At 50.3% G+C, this 14,920-nt stretch overlaps 1 protein-coding gene across 5 annotated transcripts in view; it reads right to left on the bottom strand.

Moving 5' to 3' along the window:
• CUL9 (cullin 9) overlaps positions 1 to 14,920 on the bottom strand; it is a 37,272-nt gene that overhangs the window by 20,238 nt on the left and 2,114 nt on the right. For 3 of the 5 annotated variants that reach the window (XM_037053316.1, XM_037053336.1, XM_037053325.1), the window contains exons 3-16: positions 14,279 to 14,433; positions 13,460 to 13,972; positions 12,858 to 12,993; positions 12,513 to 12,706; positions 11,825 to 12,230; positions 11,228 to 11,420; positions 8,613 to 8,820; positions 4,623 to 4,819; positions 4,071 to 4,288; positions 2,991 to 3,240; positions 2,798 to 2,903; positions 1,629 to 1,856; positions 1,257 to 1,347; positions 960 to 1,131 (exon numbers count right to left, since the gene is read on the bottom strand). In XM_037053316.1, the coding sequence (XP_036909211.1) occupies positions 960 to 1,131; positions 1,257 to 1,347; positions 1,629 to 1,856; positions 2,798 to 2,903; positions 2,991 to 3,240; positions 4,071 to 4,288; positions 4,623 to 4,819; positions 8,613 to 8,820; positions 11,228 to 11,420; positions 11,825 to 12,230; positions 12,513 to 12,706; positions 12,858 to 12,993; positions 13,460 to 13,972; positions 14,279 to 14,433 (3,067 nt within the window). The remainder of the gene's footprint in view (positions 1 to 959; positions 1,132 to 1,256; positions 1,348 to 1,628; positions 1,857 to 2,797; positions 2,904 to 2,990; positions 3,241 to 4,070; positions 4,289 to 4,622; positions 4,820 to 8,612; positions 8,821 to 11,227; positions 11,421 to 11,824; positions 12,231 to 12,512; positions 12,707 to 12,857; positions 12,994 to 13,459; positions 13,973 to 14,278; positions 14,434 to 14,920) is intronic. The other 2 variants (XM_037053344.1, XM_037053351.1) reach the window with 2 other exon arrangements.

Raw genomic sequence — 14,920 nt, 5'->3', positions numbered from 1 at the left:
GCCATGTCCCCTCTCCCAGCTGCCCTCAGCAGGGCAGTGGCAAGTCCTACAGACTCCATGTCTAAGATTTCCCTGGCTGACTTCTCCTGGGTGTCCCCAACCCCTCTGCCTGCCTGAAAACAGTCATCACTTCTCAACAAGGCCACTGTTTAACGCTTCCGACTTTTTCTCTTGGCCTCCAACCCAAACTCCCATAATGCCAGATGAGCTCTCCAAATGAAAAAATCTAGTTTTGTCTCCTCCCTTCTTAACATCCTTCCATGGCTCCCCCAAGTCAGAGTGAAGCTCAAGCCTCTTAGCTCACAGAACTCTTTGTGATCTGGCTCAGTCTACTTTTCTGGCTTCATCTCCTGCCTCACTATACATACCTTTCGCTCCAAACAGATACACCTACTTAAAGTTCACCCACATCCATCACTGTGTGTCTTCCTTCCACCTCGTTCACACGCTGTCCCTCTGCCTAGAATACCCAGTGCCCTCTTTATCTCACTGCATTCTACTTCAAAACTCAGCCAGCCAACTCCTCCTCCGGGAAGCCTTCTCTGGCCTCTCGGGTGGCCTCACGATCTGGGCCATGTGTTGACCACAGTGCTGTTTCTCACCGTACTCTCTCACTGGTTTTCCAGCCTGGTTTCCCCGCTGGACCGCAAGTTTCCTGACGACAGACCCCATAAGGTACTGTCCTTATAGCTCCAGACCACTGCACAGGGCCCGGCACCAAGCACACACGAATCAAATGCCCACAGGAAGAGTGGGTGAGTGAGTCGCTGACCTCCCCCAACACCAGGCCCAGGGAGTGACAGCTGTACCCAGTGGGAGAGCGCGTCCCCAGGCTTGAGAGGCAAGGGAATGTCTATACCTAGCACAGGGCTGTGTGCCTGTCTGTTCACTGCACAAAATGGGCCTGAGTGAGTCCCTCAGGGATCACAGATGGGGGGGGTGTGTGGGTGTGTGCACACCTAACCAGAACACCACGGTGCATGTGCAAGGTGATGTAGTGGGAGCCGGTGCTGCCATTGGACTCCCAGTAGGTCTTGGGGTTGCGGTCCGTCAGCTTGCTGGCCCGGTGCGGGTTGGAGGACACCTCCACCTTCTCCCAGCACTTGTCCTCCTTCACTTCCACACTGGAGCCTGGGGACAGTGGGGAGGGGTGGCAGTCACAGCCTGGTTAGTTGAGAGAAAAAGGGAAAGGGACCAGAGAGCGGGAAAGAAATGGAGCAGATGCTGGGGCAGGGGCCTGGAGAAAGCGCACGAACCCTGGCAGAGGTGCCTGAGGAGCACGTCGAAGAAGGGGGTGTTGATGGGTCGCTGGGTCCGTCTGTGGTCTTCGATCTGGTCCAGCACCATCTGCAGCCGGAACATGAGAGAGAAGGGGGAGGGGAAGGAGGGAAAGCAGAGAAAATAAAAGACATACATGGAGAAAGTCAGGTGGCAACAAATTACTGAACCCATCTTTCCTCAAATTTTAGAAGAACAGGAGCATGTGGAGTAAAGGTTGGGACACAAATACCCCAGATGTGTGACCACTCATGTCAATCAGGGACACCAAATGGGGACACACACTGACTCCTCTGCCCCTGCTTCTGGCTTACAGTGTCTCTGAGATCTGTACCCACAAACCTCCTCACCTGAATGCAGCCAGCGAGGATGGTGGAGGTGAGGCTACTATAGAGCTGGGCGTGTTTTTCACACTCTGTCACCAGGTCCCGCAGCTCGCAGGCCAGCAGCAGCTGAGCCGAATACTTGTCCAGGACTTTGGAGAGGGTCTCTTTGGCTCCCAGGCAGCAGAGCACCACCGCATAGTCCTTATGCATGGAGGCCAGGCGGTGCAGGAAGCAAAGCAGCTCCTGAACAACCTGAGCCCGGAGCCACAGAGATTAATGCGTGGGAAACAAGACCGAGTCACCTTAAGGGTTGAAGGGCAGGTTTAGTAAAGGCAACGTGGCTGAGATTTTGGAGAAACTCAGAAGCCTAGGGAAAGAGTACCAAAGACAGGAAAGAAGGGAATATCGGGGTGCTGGGCTTCCAGAGTGAGTTGGGAGGAGCTGAGCACAGCTTCCCAGGCTTCTTCCTGCCGGGGCCACGCTATCTCAAGGGCCAACCTTGTGCCTGAGCCTTGCAAACCCCAAAGGGTGGAGAGCAAGCAATGTCTGGGTTGCCAAATGTGGGCTTCTGCCGTACGCAGAATCTAAAATCCAAGTACAGCCAAAAGGCTTATACAGGCAGACCTCATTTTCTTGCATTTAGCTTTACGTTTCACAGATGTTTTTTGCAAATTAAAGGTAAGATCCTCCACTAGTGAAACGATTACAACACTCGCTTTATTGCGACACTCGCTTTATAGTGAAACCGTTTTACTGAGGTGGTCTAGAACCAAACCCGCAATATCTGAGCGGGAAAAACGTGCGCTCGAACTTCAGAGGCCCAGGTCTGGAGACTTACTTTATTTATTTTTATTGTATTTATTTATCTTTAGAGGGGAAGGGAAGGAGAAAGGACGAAGAATATCAATGTATGGTTGCCTCTCATGCATCCCCTGCCGGGAACTGGCCTGCAACCCAGGCATGTGCCCTGACTGGGAATCGAACCACGATTGTTTGGTTCGCAGGCCCATGCTCAATCCACTGAGCTACGCCAGCCAGGGCTGGAGACTCTTAGATGGCACTAGCCTTCTCCTTCTTACCCACGCCTCCCAGCATCCAGACCCAACCAGAAAGGCTACTCTGTGCTCTCCAGAAGCATCTGGTGCCCCCAGAGGCTGCCTTTCCCTCCCCAACCCCTGCCAGGGCCCTGGTACCTCAGAGTCACTACTGGGGCCACTCAGGCAGTTGAGGCAGGGCTCCAAGACCTCATGCCAGGGGAGGGCCAGTGCCTCAGAGTGATCTAGCAGCTGGGTCATGACCCTGTGAGGGGATAAGAACACGTGAAGTCCCTGCAGTCAGCCAGCGTCCCTTGCTCCCAATGCATGGATGCCCAAACAGGTCCCTCACCTCAGCGTGGTCAGCAGCAGAGTTTTGTTGGGTCCAGGGGCATCCAGAGCCCGCAGCAGCAGGAGGAAGGGCTGGGTCTCCTTCTGGAGACGCTTGAGGAGGGGCCTCACGGCATCCCTGGGGCCGCCCTCCCGGCACAGCACGCGCTCCAAGTCCAGGAGGAGATCTGCAGATGGGCCCCCAACCAGGGACCGAATCAGCAGCTCAGGGGACCCGCCCTGGCCCCAGGCACTGGGGGTCTCCAGTGTTGCTGCCCAGACACAAGGGAGGAAGAAAATACGTATGAAGGGGATTAGTACAAACTGGTCAAACCGAAAAATGGGCAGTTCCTGAAAATCACCTCCAGTTTCCCTCCCATTTGGAGGATACCTGCAGTTTTTACAGAACTATAGAGGATTTTCTTTTCTGACCTGAAATATTCATCTTGTTACATCTGAAAAAAAAAGTGCCTAGTATGGTAAACAGTCACGTTTATACATTTTTAATTTTTATGACCATACTATGACACTTTATTGTTAAATGTGAGCTATGCTGTTACATAAGCCAATAATCATTAGCCGGTACAGTCGCAGCCCTGAACCACCTGGCATGGGGGCTTTAGATGTACCGACTAACAGACACGCACTGCTCCGTTCAGTTTCTCCCCCGCTCCTGTGTTTTCACTTGTTTGTTAAACACAAAGGGCTTCCTCCCCACGACACAACATGAATGCCGCACGTTTTTAGCCACAGACCTCTGTGCTGTAAGTTACAGTTCCCCTACAGAAGGCCTCTCTGTAAGTTGCTTTAACCAACCTCCGCTGCCCAACAAGACAGGACCACACCCAGACCAGAGACGGCAATCCTCGCACATTTAAAGCCATTCAGAGAAGGCGATTTCCTTGTGCCTGTTCTAGAGTCTCCCTTTCCTCTTGGTCACGAAGTTCTACGTAAGCTCTAACTTAATCACCAAAGCCCTCATTCATTTCTTGAAGGTTCACTGTGTCCTTCCAGCGAGGCATGAGGACATGACGGCAGTATTCCCGACCACAGGCTGGCACTGTCTCATTCCTTGGCAGAACCGCCCTCTCCACAAACGTACCTGCATGCTCAGGGCTGCCTGGTGGCTCTGAGTAGCGATTGAGAAGCATCATGAGGACGGTGCGTGTGGTGGGCATGGGCTCCGCCTCCAGCGCCACCCCCGAGTGCCTGAACAAGGTGTCTCTCAGCTCCTGGGTCACAATCTGATCTCCCAGAGTGTGGTGGTTGCACAAAAGCAGGCTGAGCAGGATCAGGCCGTTTCTCACCGCAGAGGAGCACCTGGGGGAGGGAGTGGAAAGCAACAGAAGCAGGAGTGAGTACACAGGGGAGAAGCCCTGCAGCTGGGGAAGAACAGGCCGCAGGGGTCCCCGACCTCAGGTTACTCTGCCCAATCCCAGGAAAGCAGGTCAGGGGGTCACTGCTCTCTAGGAGTTGTCCTACTCCCAACCGCTTGTCCTCTCTTCCAATGACAGTCAGAAAGGCCGCTAAAGTGTCACCCGGAAGTTAACAACACAAGGGGAATTTCTGTGGAGCTTGTGAGAGTTGGGCAGAAGAGCAGTGGTGACTGGGGCTCAGCAGGAGTTTGAAGTTCCGGGGGTGGTGATGTGCTGACCCCTCAGTGTTTAGCATCAAGGTCACGGCTGCAGGGACAGTCAGGAGGAGGCTCTCGGAGCCCGGGCGGGTGGCTGAGTCGATGCTGGCAAAGATCTCTCTGGTCATCTGCACGTCAAACAACGGGTGGACAGGATGTTGGCCAGTAACGAAAGTGGGGATCTCCGAGGAACTGGCAATGGCCAGCATCTTCAGTGCCTGCAGGGGAACGTGGACGCAGAGCGATGAGTGGGCAGAGAGCCACCCTGCAGGGCCAGGCCATCGTCCTAGACCTTAAACTTTGGGCAAACTGAGCTGTTTGCAAACAGGTCAAGAGATGGAAATGGAAAAGGTAGTGATAGGACATCAAATGCTAAAAAACAAAAAAGAAAAGGAAAATTCAAAGCAGACAAAAAAACCCCGGGGCTCTAGCAGCACCAAGGCCACACGAGGGCAGTGGCTGCCGCTCCTGCAGCTCTCCCTCAGGAGATGGCCCTGTCACGGTACCGAGGGCACCGAGTCCTCCTCAAAAGCCTTCCTTGAAGCGGTCTTCCTTAGTGCTAGACCGCACCTCCCTTTGCAAGACCTCTCTTCCCTGACTCTCGTCACTCTGTGTCCCTCTGGTGGTTCTCCCTCCCCGGTGTTCCTCTGCCCGGCCTCTCACTTTCAGCGTGAGAGTTCTGGTCCCCCTTCTCTTCTCACGCTGCACTCCCACTCTAGGCAACCCTGACCACTCCCACGGCTTGTTACCACCTATAAGCCAACACTCCCAAACCTACATGCCCTGGCCTCCAAAGCCAGTGTCCCGCCCTCCTCAACAAGGCTACTTGGGTTGTCTGATAGGCAGAGTGGTTGGAATTACAGGAAAAAATACTTGTATACCTGTAACATGCACACTTGTTTGCTGGTACTACAGAAAAAATAAAGATGAACACCACACTGCTTGAATGGAGACTGTCTCTCCTAATGAAAGAGTTAACCTTGAGAAGAAACCCTCTAGGAATTGGAAATAATTCTCAGGATAATCCCTCTTCTGAGACCTGGATCCTCAAAGCGAGTGCTGCCTCGTGGTTAGGCTTTCTCCCTTTGGCTGCCCACTCTCCCCCAATTAGTTAAATTCTGTAGATCTTAAGTTATCAACAAAATGATGCAATTTTGTTACAGGGCAAGAGTTTGAATTTAGAGGCAAATGCTGCACTTTGGTCACGCGGTTTGAAAGGGTCAGGGAACTCTTTACAGAGACCTGGCCTGGACGTGAATGTCCGGCTGCTCCTGGGAGGAGCAGCACCTGCTAGACCCACAGAGGAAGGTGCCTCTTTGCCTCTCCCTGGGGCGGCCTGCTCTAGGAGGACATAAGTTCCTGTCCACACTGCTGCCTTTATGCTGTTGCAATGCAACCTCAGAACCAGAACTGAGGCCTGCCGGTCCCCCACTCTCAGGCTATGCAGAGAACACCCTGCCCACGTCCTGCCAGCCAGCTCTTACATCTGGATAAGCAAGGAGGCCAACTCTATTAGGCTCCCCTGGATGAGGGCCTCCCTTCCCTACTCTCTGGTCCCGGGGCAGCAAGACAATGGCAATACTAGCTGTGTCTAACCCACATCTGAGAGAGGGTATTTTCTGTGTAAGGGTATCATTCAGATCAAAGGGTAAAAACTACTTTGTCACATCTAGAAAGTTAGTCTTTAACAAGACACCTGAGGACTCCTGGCCAAGATGGAGGAGTAGGCAGACACACCGACCTTCCTCACACAACCAAAACAAGGACAACAACAACTTAAAAATAAAAAACAACCACTACTGAGAGAAAACTGAACTGTATGGAAGTCCAACAACCAAGGCGTTAAAGTAGATACATTCAGCCAGACTGGTAAGAGGGGTGGAGATGGGCAGCCGGGCAGAGAGGACTCGTGGCAAAGTGGCAGCTGGCAAACCCCGGGCGCATAAGGCAGCAGCCAGTGGACGCAGCGAGGCAGTGGGTCGCAGAGGGGTGCAGCGTGCAAGGTGGCTGATGGACCGGGTGGTCCCACATTGGTGCGCAGATAAACCAGGCGAAACTGGAGAACGAGACACACTGCACAACCCAGGGTCCCAGGGCAGGGAAATAAAGCCTCAAAACACCAACTGAAAACACCTGTGTGGGTTGAGGTGCTGGGAGAGACTCCCAGCCTCACAGGAGAGTTCATTGGAGAGACCCACAGGGTCCTAGAATGTACACAAACCTACCCACATGGGAATCAGCACCAGAAGGGCCCAATTTGCTTGTGGGAAGTGGAGGAAGTGACTGAAATCCACAGAGTAGAGCAAACACCACTGTTCCCTCTCGGACCCCTGCCCCACAGACAGCGTCACAACCCAGCAACTGGGTTGCCCGTCCTGGTGAACACCTAAGGCTCCGCCCCTCACTACACGTAACAGGCTTGTCAAGACAAAAAAAATGGCCCAAACGAAAGAACAGATCAAAGCTCCAGAAAAAATACAACTAAGCGATGAAGAGATAGCTACCCTATCAGATGCATAGTACAAAGCACTGGTGATCAGGATGTTCACAGAATTGGTTGATTTTGGTCGCAAATTAGATGAAAAAAGGAAGGCTATGCTAAGTGAAATAAAGGAAAATGTACAGGGAACCAAAGGTGAAAGGAAAGAAACTGGGACTCAAACCAATGAGTGGACCAGAAGGAAGAAACATCCAATCAGAAAAGAATAAAGAAGCAAGAATTCAGAAAAACGAGGAGAGGCTTAGGAACCTCCAGGACATCTTTAAATGTTCCAACATCCAAATTATAGGAGTACCAGAATGGGAAGAGGAACAGCAACGAGTAGAAAAGTTATTGGAACAAATAATAAAGGAGAACTTCCCCAATCTGGCAAAGGAAATAGACTTCCAGGAAATCCGGGAAGCTCAGAGAGTCCCAAAGAAGGTGGGCCCAAGGAGAAACACACCAAGGTGCATCATAATTACATTACCCAAGATGAAAGATAAAGAGAGAATCTTAAAAGCAGCAAGACCGAAGGAAAAAGTTATCTACAAAGCAGTTCCCATAAAACTGTCAGCTGATTTCTCAAAAGAGACCTTGCAGGCAAGAAGGGGCTAGAAAGAAGTATTCCAAGTCATGAAAGGCAAGGACCTATATCCAAGACTGCTCTATCCAGCATAGCTTTGTAGAATGGAAGGGCAGATCAAGTGCTTCTCAGATAAGATCAAGTTCAAGGACTTCATCATGACCAAGCCCTTATTTATTTTTTTAATATATTTTATTGATTATGTCATTACAGTTGTCCCATTTCCCCCTCTTCATTCCCCTCCACCCTGCACACCCTCTCCTATAACTAGAATAGGAACACAGCCACAGAAATGGAGATCACATAGAGGATTAGCAACAGGGGAGTGGGAGGAGGAGAGGGGGAAAAGGTACAGAGAATAAGTAGCATAGATGGTAGGTAGAAAATAGACAGGGGGAGGGCAAGAATAGTATGGGAAATGTATGAGCTAAAGAACTTATAATACATGGACATGAATTAAAAGGGGTGAGTGTGGGTGAGAGGGGGTGTGCAGGGTGGAGGGGAATGAAGGGGGGGAAATGGGACAACTATAATAGCATAATCAATAAAATATACTTAAAAAAAAGACAAGGTATTCACACCAGAAAAGAAAAACAAAAACAAGACACCTAACTGTAATTAAAAAGGCATGGGAGAGTCATGCCTTTTTCATACCTGAAAATGCAACCCCTGACCTTCTCCTCCAACATCCTCCCACCCAGTCAATGGCCACCTCAACCACCTTGCTGCTCAATTTTAAACCTAGAGTCATTTTTAAAGACACTGCTCTTCCTTTCTCCAAATATGCAATCAATCTCCAAGACTGTCCAGCTGCAACTCATATTCATCTGCCTCTTTCAGTCCCAAGGTCCCCTCCGTGGTCTAAATCACCGCAGTACCTCCTCAAGGTCAGCAGTCCCCTGCCCGCCCACCTCACCCGCCGCTCCCACCAGCCCAGTCCACTCACCGCCAGCCCTGCCTGCTGCACCAAGACAGAAGTCTTGTATTCTTGCATGCAGACCAGCACGGCATAGATGCCACCTTCCCTGGCAAAGAGCGGGCGCCACTCGTGCTTGGTGATGAGCAAGTAGAGGAGGCGCAGGGCTAACACCACCACCATCTTCTCTCCCACCTGGTTGGTCAGCAACTCCACCAGCATCTTCACTAGCTTCTCTCTGGGAGGAAAGAAGTCGGAGTTTCTCAGCCCAACAGCCATGCCTGACTCCCCACCTAACCCTGTACACCAAGTCCCAGCCCATCGCCGCCCACCGCCCTTTCCAACCTGCTCTTCTCGCCCTGATGTCACTCCTAACCCCTCTCCTCTGCAGTCTCACTGCCTCTGGCTCCTCACTGCATGAAGGAGTCAGTAGAACAAAATGGTTGATTACAAACTCTGGCTCATCTTTTCAAATAAGTCTATAAATTCAATGCAATCCTAATCAAAATGCCTAAAAGATTTTTAAAAGATTTTATTTACTTTTATAGAGAGTGAAAGGGAGAAACAAAGAGAGGTAGAGAAACACCAATGAGTGGGAGAAACATCAATGGGTTGCCTCTCAGCCCACAACCCAGTCATGTGCCCTGACTGGGAATCGAACTGGCAACCCTTTGGCTTTCAGGCCAGCACTCAATTCACTGAGGCACACCAGCCTAAAATGTGTTTTTGTTTTGTTTTTTTACAAAATATGACAGGTAGATTCAGGCCCAGGAAGAGAAAATATGCAAGGATGTTGAAAATTTTTGGAAAGAAAGAATGGTAGACTTGCCTAATAGTCATCAAAATATAAATTTAAACCTCTAACGATTGAAACTCTAGAAATAATACAGGGGAGCCAAACAGATCAATAGATGAGAAGAGAGACAAGGGCAGCATCTTCAGCCAGTAAGGACAGGAAGGACCATGCAAAACTCGACGTGGAGACACCTGGCTACCCATCTGAGAAAAATAAAGCTGGCACTCTGCTTCACTACATCTGCAAAGCTAAATCGCAAATATTTTTAAATAAATGTAAAAAACAAAATCATAGATATTTTTAGGAAAATATTTTTGTAGGCCTGAAATAGGATAGATCCTCTTAAGTAGGACACAAAATCTAGAAGCAATAAAAAGGCTGACAACAATGTTAAATTCTAACACATCAGCACAACAAAAGGCACCATCCACACGCTAACAGATAAGCTAACAGATAAGCAACACGGCGGGTTAGAGAGAGGGTCCAGTGGAAGCGCCAACCAGAAGGGAAGGAAGAAGTTCTTGGAAGGAGGAAGCTGGTACTATAGGTTAGGGAGTGTGAGGGGCCCTGCTGGGGGAGGAGACAAATACTTTGAGGGTCTGGCCTGTTTACCAGCAGGAATGTGAGCAGGGATGTTTACCAAAATGTTAACAGTGACTATCTCTGCACAAAGGGTTTTCAGATGATTTTTACCTTCATAACTTTCTAATTTTTTACAGTGAGCAGGAATCATTTTATATTTAGAAAACAGTTAATATAATTTTGAAAAAAAGGCAAGCAAAATATTTGAAATATAAATAACAGATTAATATCCAGAATGCCTATAAATCAATTAAAAAAGACAAAGACCCAGTGAAAAAGCAGGCAAAGATTAAAAACAGAATAGTTATAGAAAAAACACGACAAAGGCACACATATATGCTTAACTTCATATAGCCAAGAAATTAACACAAGGAGATACTAATCACTTAAAATTTTGCCAATCTGATAGCACATTTTAAAATGTGCTAATATCCAATGCTGACACACAGGAGGGAAAGAGGTCCATCAGAACACTGGTATTTGAACTTGGGCATAATCATACTGCAAAGTCCTAGGCAGAGTGAAGCCAATGAGGCGGCCGCAGGTGAATGACTGACGTGGAGAGCACTTAGACATTCTGAGTGTGGGGGACACGGTGCAGAGACGAAATGATGGAGTGTGAGTACGTGCACTACAACACAGACTCAGGAAGTGCCCCATATCCAAACACACTCATAAATGTAAACCTAGAGAAGGTCTGCAGGATACACGCCAGAATGACAGTGGTGAAAAGAACTTTAACTTTTCATTCTACGTTCTTTCTGATAGACTACAGGTCTTTTAAAATGAGAATGTATTTCTATGTGACTTGTATAATTAAGAAATAGTTAAAAAACACTTTTAAAATAGAAAGTAGGAAAGGAGGCAAAAAGAAGGGAAAAGAAAAGGAAAAAAACTCAAGTTCTACAGGCAAAGGCACCTAGGTTTCAATCCTCACCCTGCTTTCTGTCAGACTCAGGAAAGTTAACTTCTCTAAGCCTGTTTCCTCACCCTCACGACAGGGTAAGAATAGGAGCAAACCTTTCTCAGGTGCCAGGAGGACTTCGTTAGAGACTGCAAGTAAAACGTCAATCACAGAGCCTAGCAGAGAAGTGCTCTGACAACATCAGCATGATAACATTCTCCTCTCCGGTTCTGATGCTGCTCAGACTGACCCTTCTTCCACCCCTAGCCTTTCTCTCTCTTGATCTCGCAGCTCCTTCCCATCCTACCACTCCCCTGCCTCCCCAGCGTGACCCAAAACCCCTTCCCTCTCCACCACGCCAACCTCAGGGCTCTGTCAGGACGGGCAAGAGGGTGGTCCCGCTCAGTCACCTCCTCCACAGCAAGAGAGAGCGCGTAGAGCCCTGAAAGCTGCAGGTTTGTGTCCGAGCTGGATATCTGCACAGTAGCCACAGCAGCCGCCACCTGCTGATCCAGGGAACTGCGTGGACCCGGACCCCGCAAGGCACTGGCCATTTCTGAAATTGATGAGGGAAGGGCACTGGCTTGAGAAAATGTGGCCCCTCCATGTTGGAAGTCCTGAAAGGTCAAGCCCAGTTATCCTAATGCACTTTAACACATCACTTATTACTACAGTGGGCATTCAGAACTCATGCGACTCTGTGTAAAGCATTTCACAGTCAAACAGCGAAGATGAAGATACTCTGGATAGTGGGCCTTTCTTTCCCAGGGATACTGAAGAAAGGGAGCCGTGACTGATCAGATGTAATCAAGACCAAAGGAAAAATGGATATGCGCTTCCAAAGCATTTTCCTGTGCAAATGTGACCTTACTCCACCCTCTGCCTTAACTACCCACTTCTCTGGGGACCAGCCAGGACCTTTTCAACTTCTTTGCCCTCCCCTCCCAGCACCTAACTTACCCCTGGCTGCCTCCTTTATCTCCGGGGGCAGAGCCATCCCCTCAGTCACCAGAAGCTGGTTAAACAGCTGTGAATCACTCTGTGCCATGGGGGGCTCAGTTCTTCCCTTGGCAGGCTCTGCCTCTGCTTTACGGGGCTCAGCTTTTGCTTTGGAGGACTTGGTCTCTTCCTTGGAGAACTGAGCCTTCGACTTGGACTCTTCTTCTGGATCCAGGGTACAGGACTGACTTCGTGAAGAGGATGAGCTGTGTAGCGCATCAGGTCGCTGCCCATACTTGGTGTAGATGTGGGAGTTGAGTAGGTCCCTGAGGGCGCTCCCCTCAAACTGATTACTGAGAACCTGCAGCAGACCCTCAGCCACTTCTCTGGGTACAGAGATTTCACCTAGGGGCTTCTCATCCCGGGTCTGTCAACAGAAGGAGGGGTACATTCCAGGAATGGGCAGACACAAAGGTCCTGGGGACAGTAAATGGAACGGTGGCCACCTCCTGCCATGCCCTGCACACCTTCTACATACCAGACCCTCAAAGTATTTGTCTCCTCCCCCAGCAGGGCCCGTCACACTCCCTAACCTATAGTACCAGCTTCCTCCTAAGCACCCTGTATCTAGAACTCCCTTGGACAATCCCACCTCCAATCCCTCCTCTAACCCCACTACCAACTCTTTAGGTGTCTCAGGCCTGTATACCTCATCCAGGTTCTCCCGAAGACTCCGGAAAATCAGCTGCTGTTCACATATGTCCAGCTTCTTGATGAAGAAGAGCAGCTCCCACCACTCAGCCTGGGTCAGGTGTCCCAATTTCTCATTCTCCTGAGGCTCAGGCTGGAGATACGGTAAAGAGTACAGCCCGCCCACAGGCTTCCAGTCCCAGGAGGGAAGTGCTGAGGATGCAGGCATAGGGGTCTTAGCACCAACCAGGGACAGAATGCATTTCTGAATCTCTGGGGCAGTAGCGCCCAGTTAGGAGTGGCTTCATTCCAGCCAGTCCTCCTCTGTTCAGAGACGTACTGTCAGTGACCCTCCAAGGCTCACCTGTGCCCAACATAGCAGCCCCTGGCCCCTTCTCCACAGCTGCCGAAGCTTCGTCCTCAGCAGCTTCCTCAGAGCCCAGGATCTCTAGCATGTGCCAGTGCACCCAGTAGGTGCGACCCATCGACTGCCAGAAGACCTGGTATGGAAGAAGACAGAGGAAACAAGAACAGAGGGTTTGCCCTCTGAGCCCTGGGTTGGGCAGGCTTGACCCGGGGCATACAGCCCTCAGATGCCCACCTGGCTAGGTCTGGGAAATAACAAAAGGCTCCCTTCTGCTACCAGGGAAGGCCCTGCCTCTCTTTTCTTCCTAACCCTGACGACATCTGCTCCTACACTCCCTCCTGACCAACTCCACCAGTGTGTGTGTATGTGTGTGTGTGTCCCCATCTCTCTCTCTGTATCAGTTCTTCCTGGGTGTGAGTCTCTCCCTGACCTCAGAGCCCACCTACTCCTGCCAGATTTTCCCAGCTCCCTCTAAAGGCCCCCTGTTAATTGCTGATCTCCCTCTAACCATTCTAATTCCCTTGGGTGGCCTGCCAGAGCCACTATGTGCCTTCCAAAGAAGATCCCCAACAGTGTCCCACCACCATGCACTGGCTCACCTGCACAGGGGGCACGCCAGTGTTGCTCTGCCGGAACTCGCCCTCGTCCCCAGCACTGATCTCCTCATAATCATCCAGCATCCGCACCCGCATCCCCGGCACCAGCGTCTGCTGCACATATTCGCCATAGCCACTTCGGCTAGAGAATTCATAACGCTGGCGGAAGGCCCGCCCTTGCTTTCTGGAGGTGGCAACAATGGTGGGGAGTAAAAGGCTAGGGCCTGAAATGCAGGGCTGAAAGATGGACCGGGATGGCCGGGGAGGTGACGCGCTCCTTTCGCTGAAGGTCTGGGCCCAGCCCATGTTCCGCACGAGCTCAGAGATGAGGTTACCCACAGCCATACTGAACTCCAGCTCCTGCTGCCCCCGGCTTTTCTCCCAGGCAAACTCCTCCCCTGGGGACAGGGAGCCTGGGGCTCCAGCCCCTGACTCTGGACTGTTACTCAGCTGATCCAGCAGGGAAGTGACACACAGGTAGCGTTTCACCAGGGAGAAGAGCAGCTTTCCTGGGACCTGTAGGACATAGTCTGTGGTGTAGGCTCGTCTCCCAGCTTGAGCCCCTCTCCTTTCCCCTCAGTATCACCCTCATCCACATACTTGTAGTTCTCAGACTATGATTATATAAGAAACATACGAGGAGTGTCTTAAGACAGACAGACTCCTGGGTTCTAACCTCAAAAGTTCTGAGTGGGGAGGGGCATGAACCTTCATTTTCACAATCTCCCCAGTTGGCTCTGGCACTGATGCAGTCCCGAACCACATTTTCAGAAATGATGCCCGAGACCTCGAACGACACTGTCCCCACAGCCGCCAGAGTACCTGAGGCAGATGAATGCCCTCGAAGGCCATGCAGTGCTCCTCAGACGATGTGGTCTCTGCAAACAGCTCCAGCAAAGTATAGCGGCTGTCAAAATCCATGTGCTGCTCAATGCCATCTTGCTGGCTCAGTGACAGAAGGACGTGAGCCCGACTCCCTGCAATCCACACCCAATCCGTATCTTCTCCCCAATCCCCAACACTCTCCCTCTGCCTTTCCCAGACTCTTCATCCCCTATGTGAGGCTTTCACTTCTTTGTGACTCAGATTCACAGTAAGACATACATTTTACGTGGTAGCCTGACCTAAGTGTACACATCTATAACTGAAATGTATATTGCATGCCACAAAACTTACCTTCATTGCTACATACTAGTATTTTACATTTTTTAAAAATGTGCTTATAACTCACTAAACTGGTTACACAACCAACTAATGACTCTCATCCCAGTTTAAAAATATAAACCTACACCATTCTCTTCTGTCACTGCACTGAGAAAGGACAAGTAAGCCAGAGCCTAGATTTTATCCTGTAGAGACTAATGAGTAACAGTCTATCAATCTGTATTTTCCCTTTGCATTGAATTGGTATTACAGAGTTGGGACATCCTTCCTTTTTCTGTTCTTATTCTTTATGGCCCCATT

Source organism: Sturnira hondurensis, unplaced genomic scaffold (genome assembly GCF_014824575.4).
Source record: "Sturnira hondurensis isolate 20B ecotype Veracruz unplaced genomic scaffold, ASM1482457v3 Scaffold0000880, whole genome shotgun sequence".
In the NCBI taxonomy this organism is placed as follows: Eukaryota; Metazoa; Chordata; class Mammalia; order Chiroptera; family Phyllostomidae; genus Sturnira; species Sturnira hondurensis.
The sequence above is the reverse complement of the archived record's forward strand: the minus strand, read 5'-3'. Positions and strand labels throughout refer to the sequence as shown.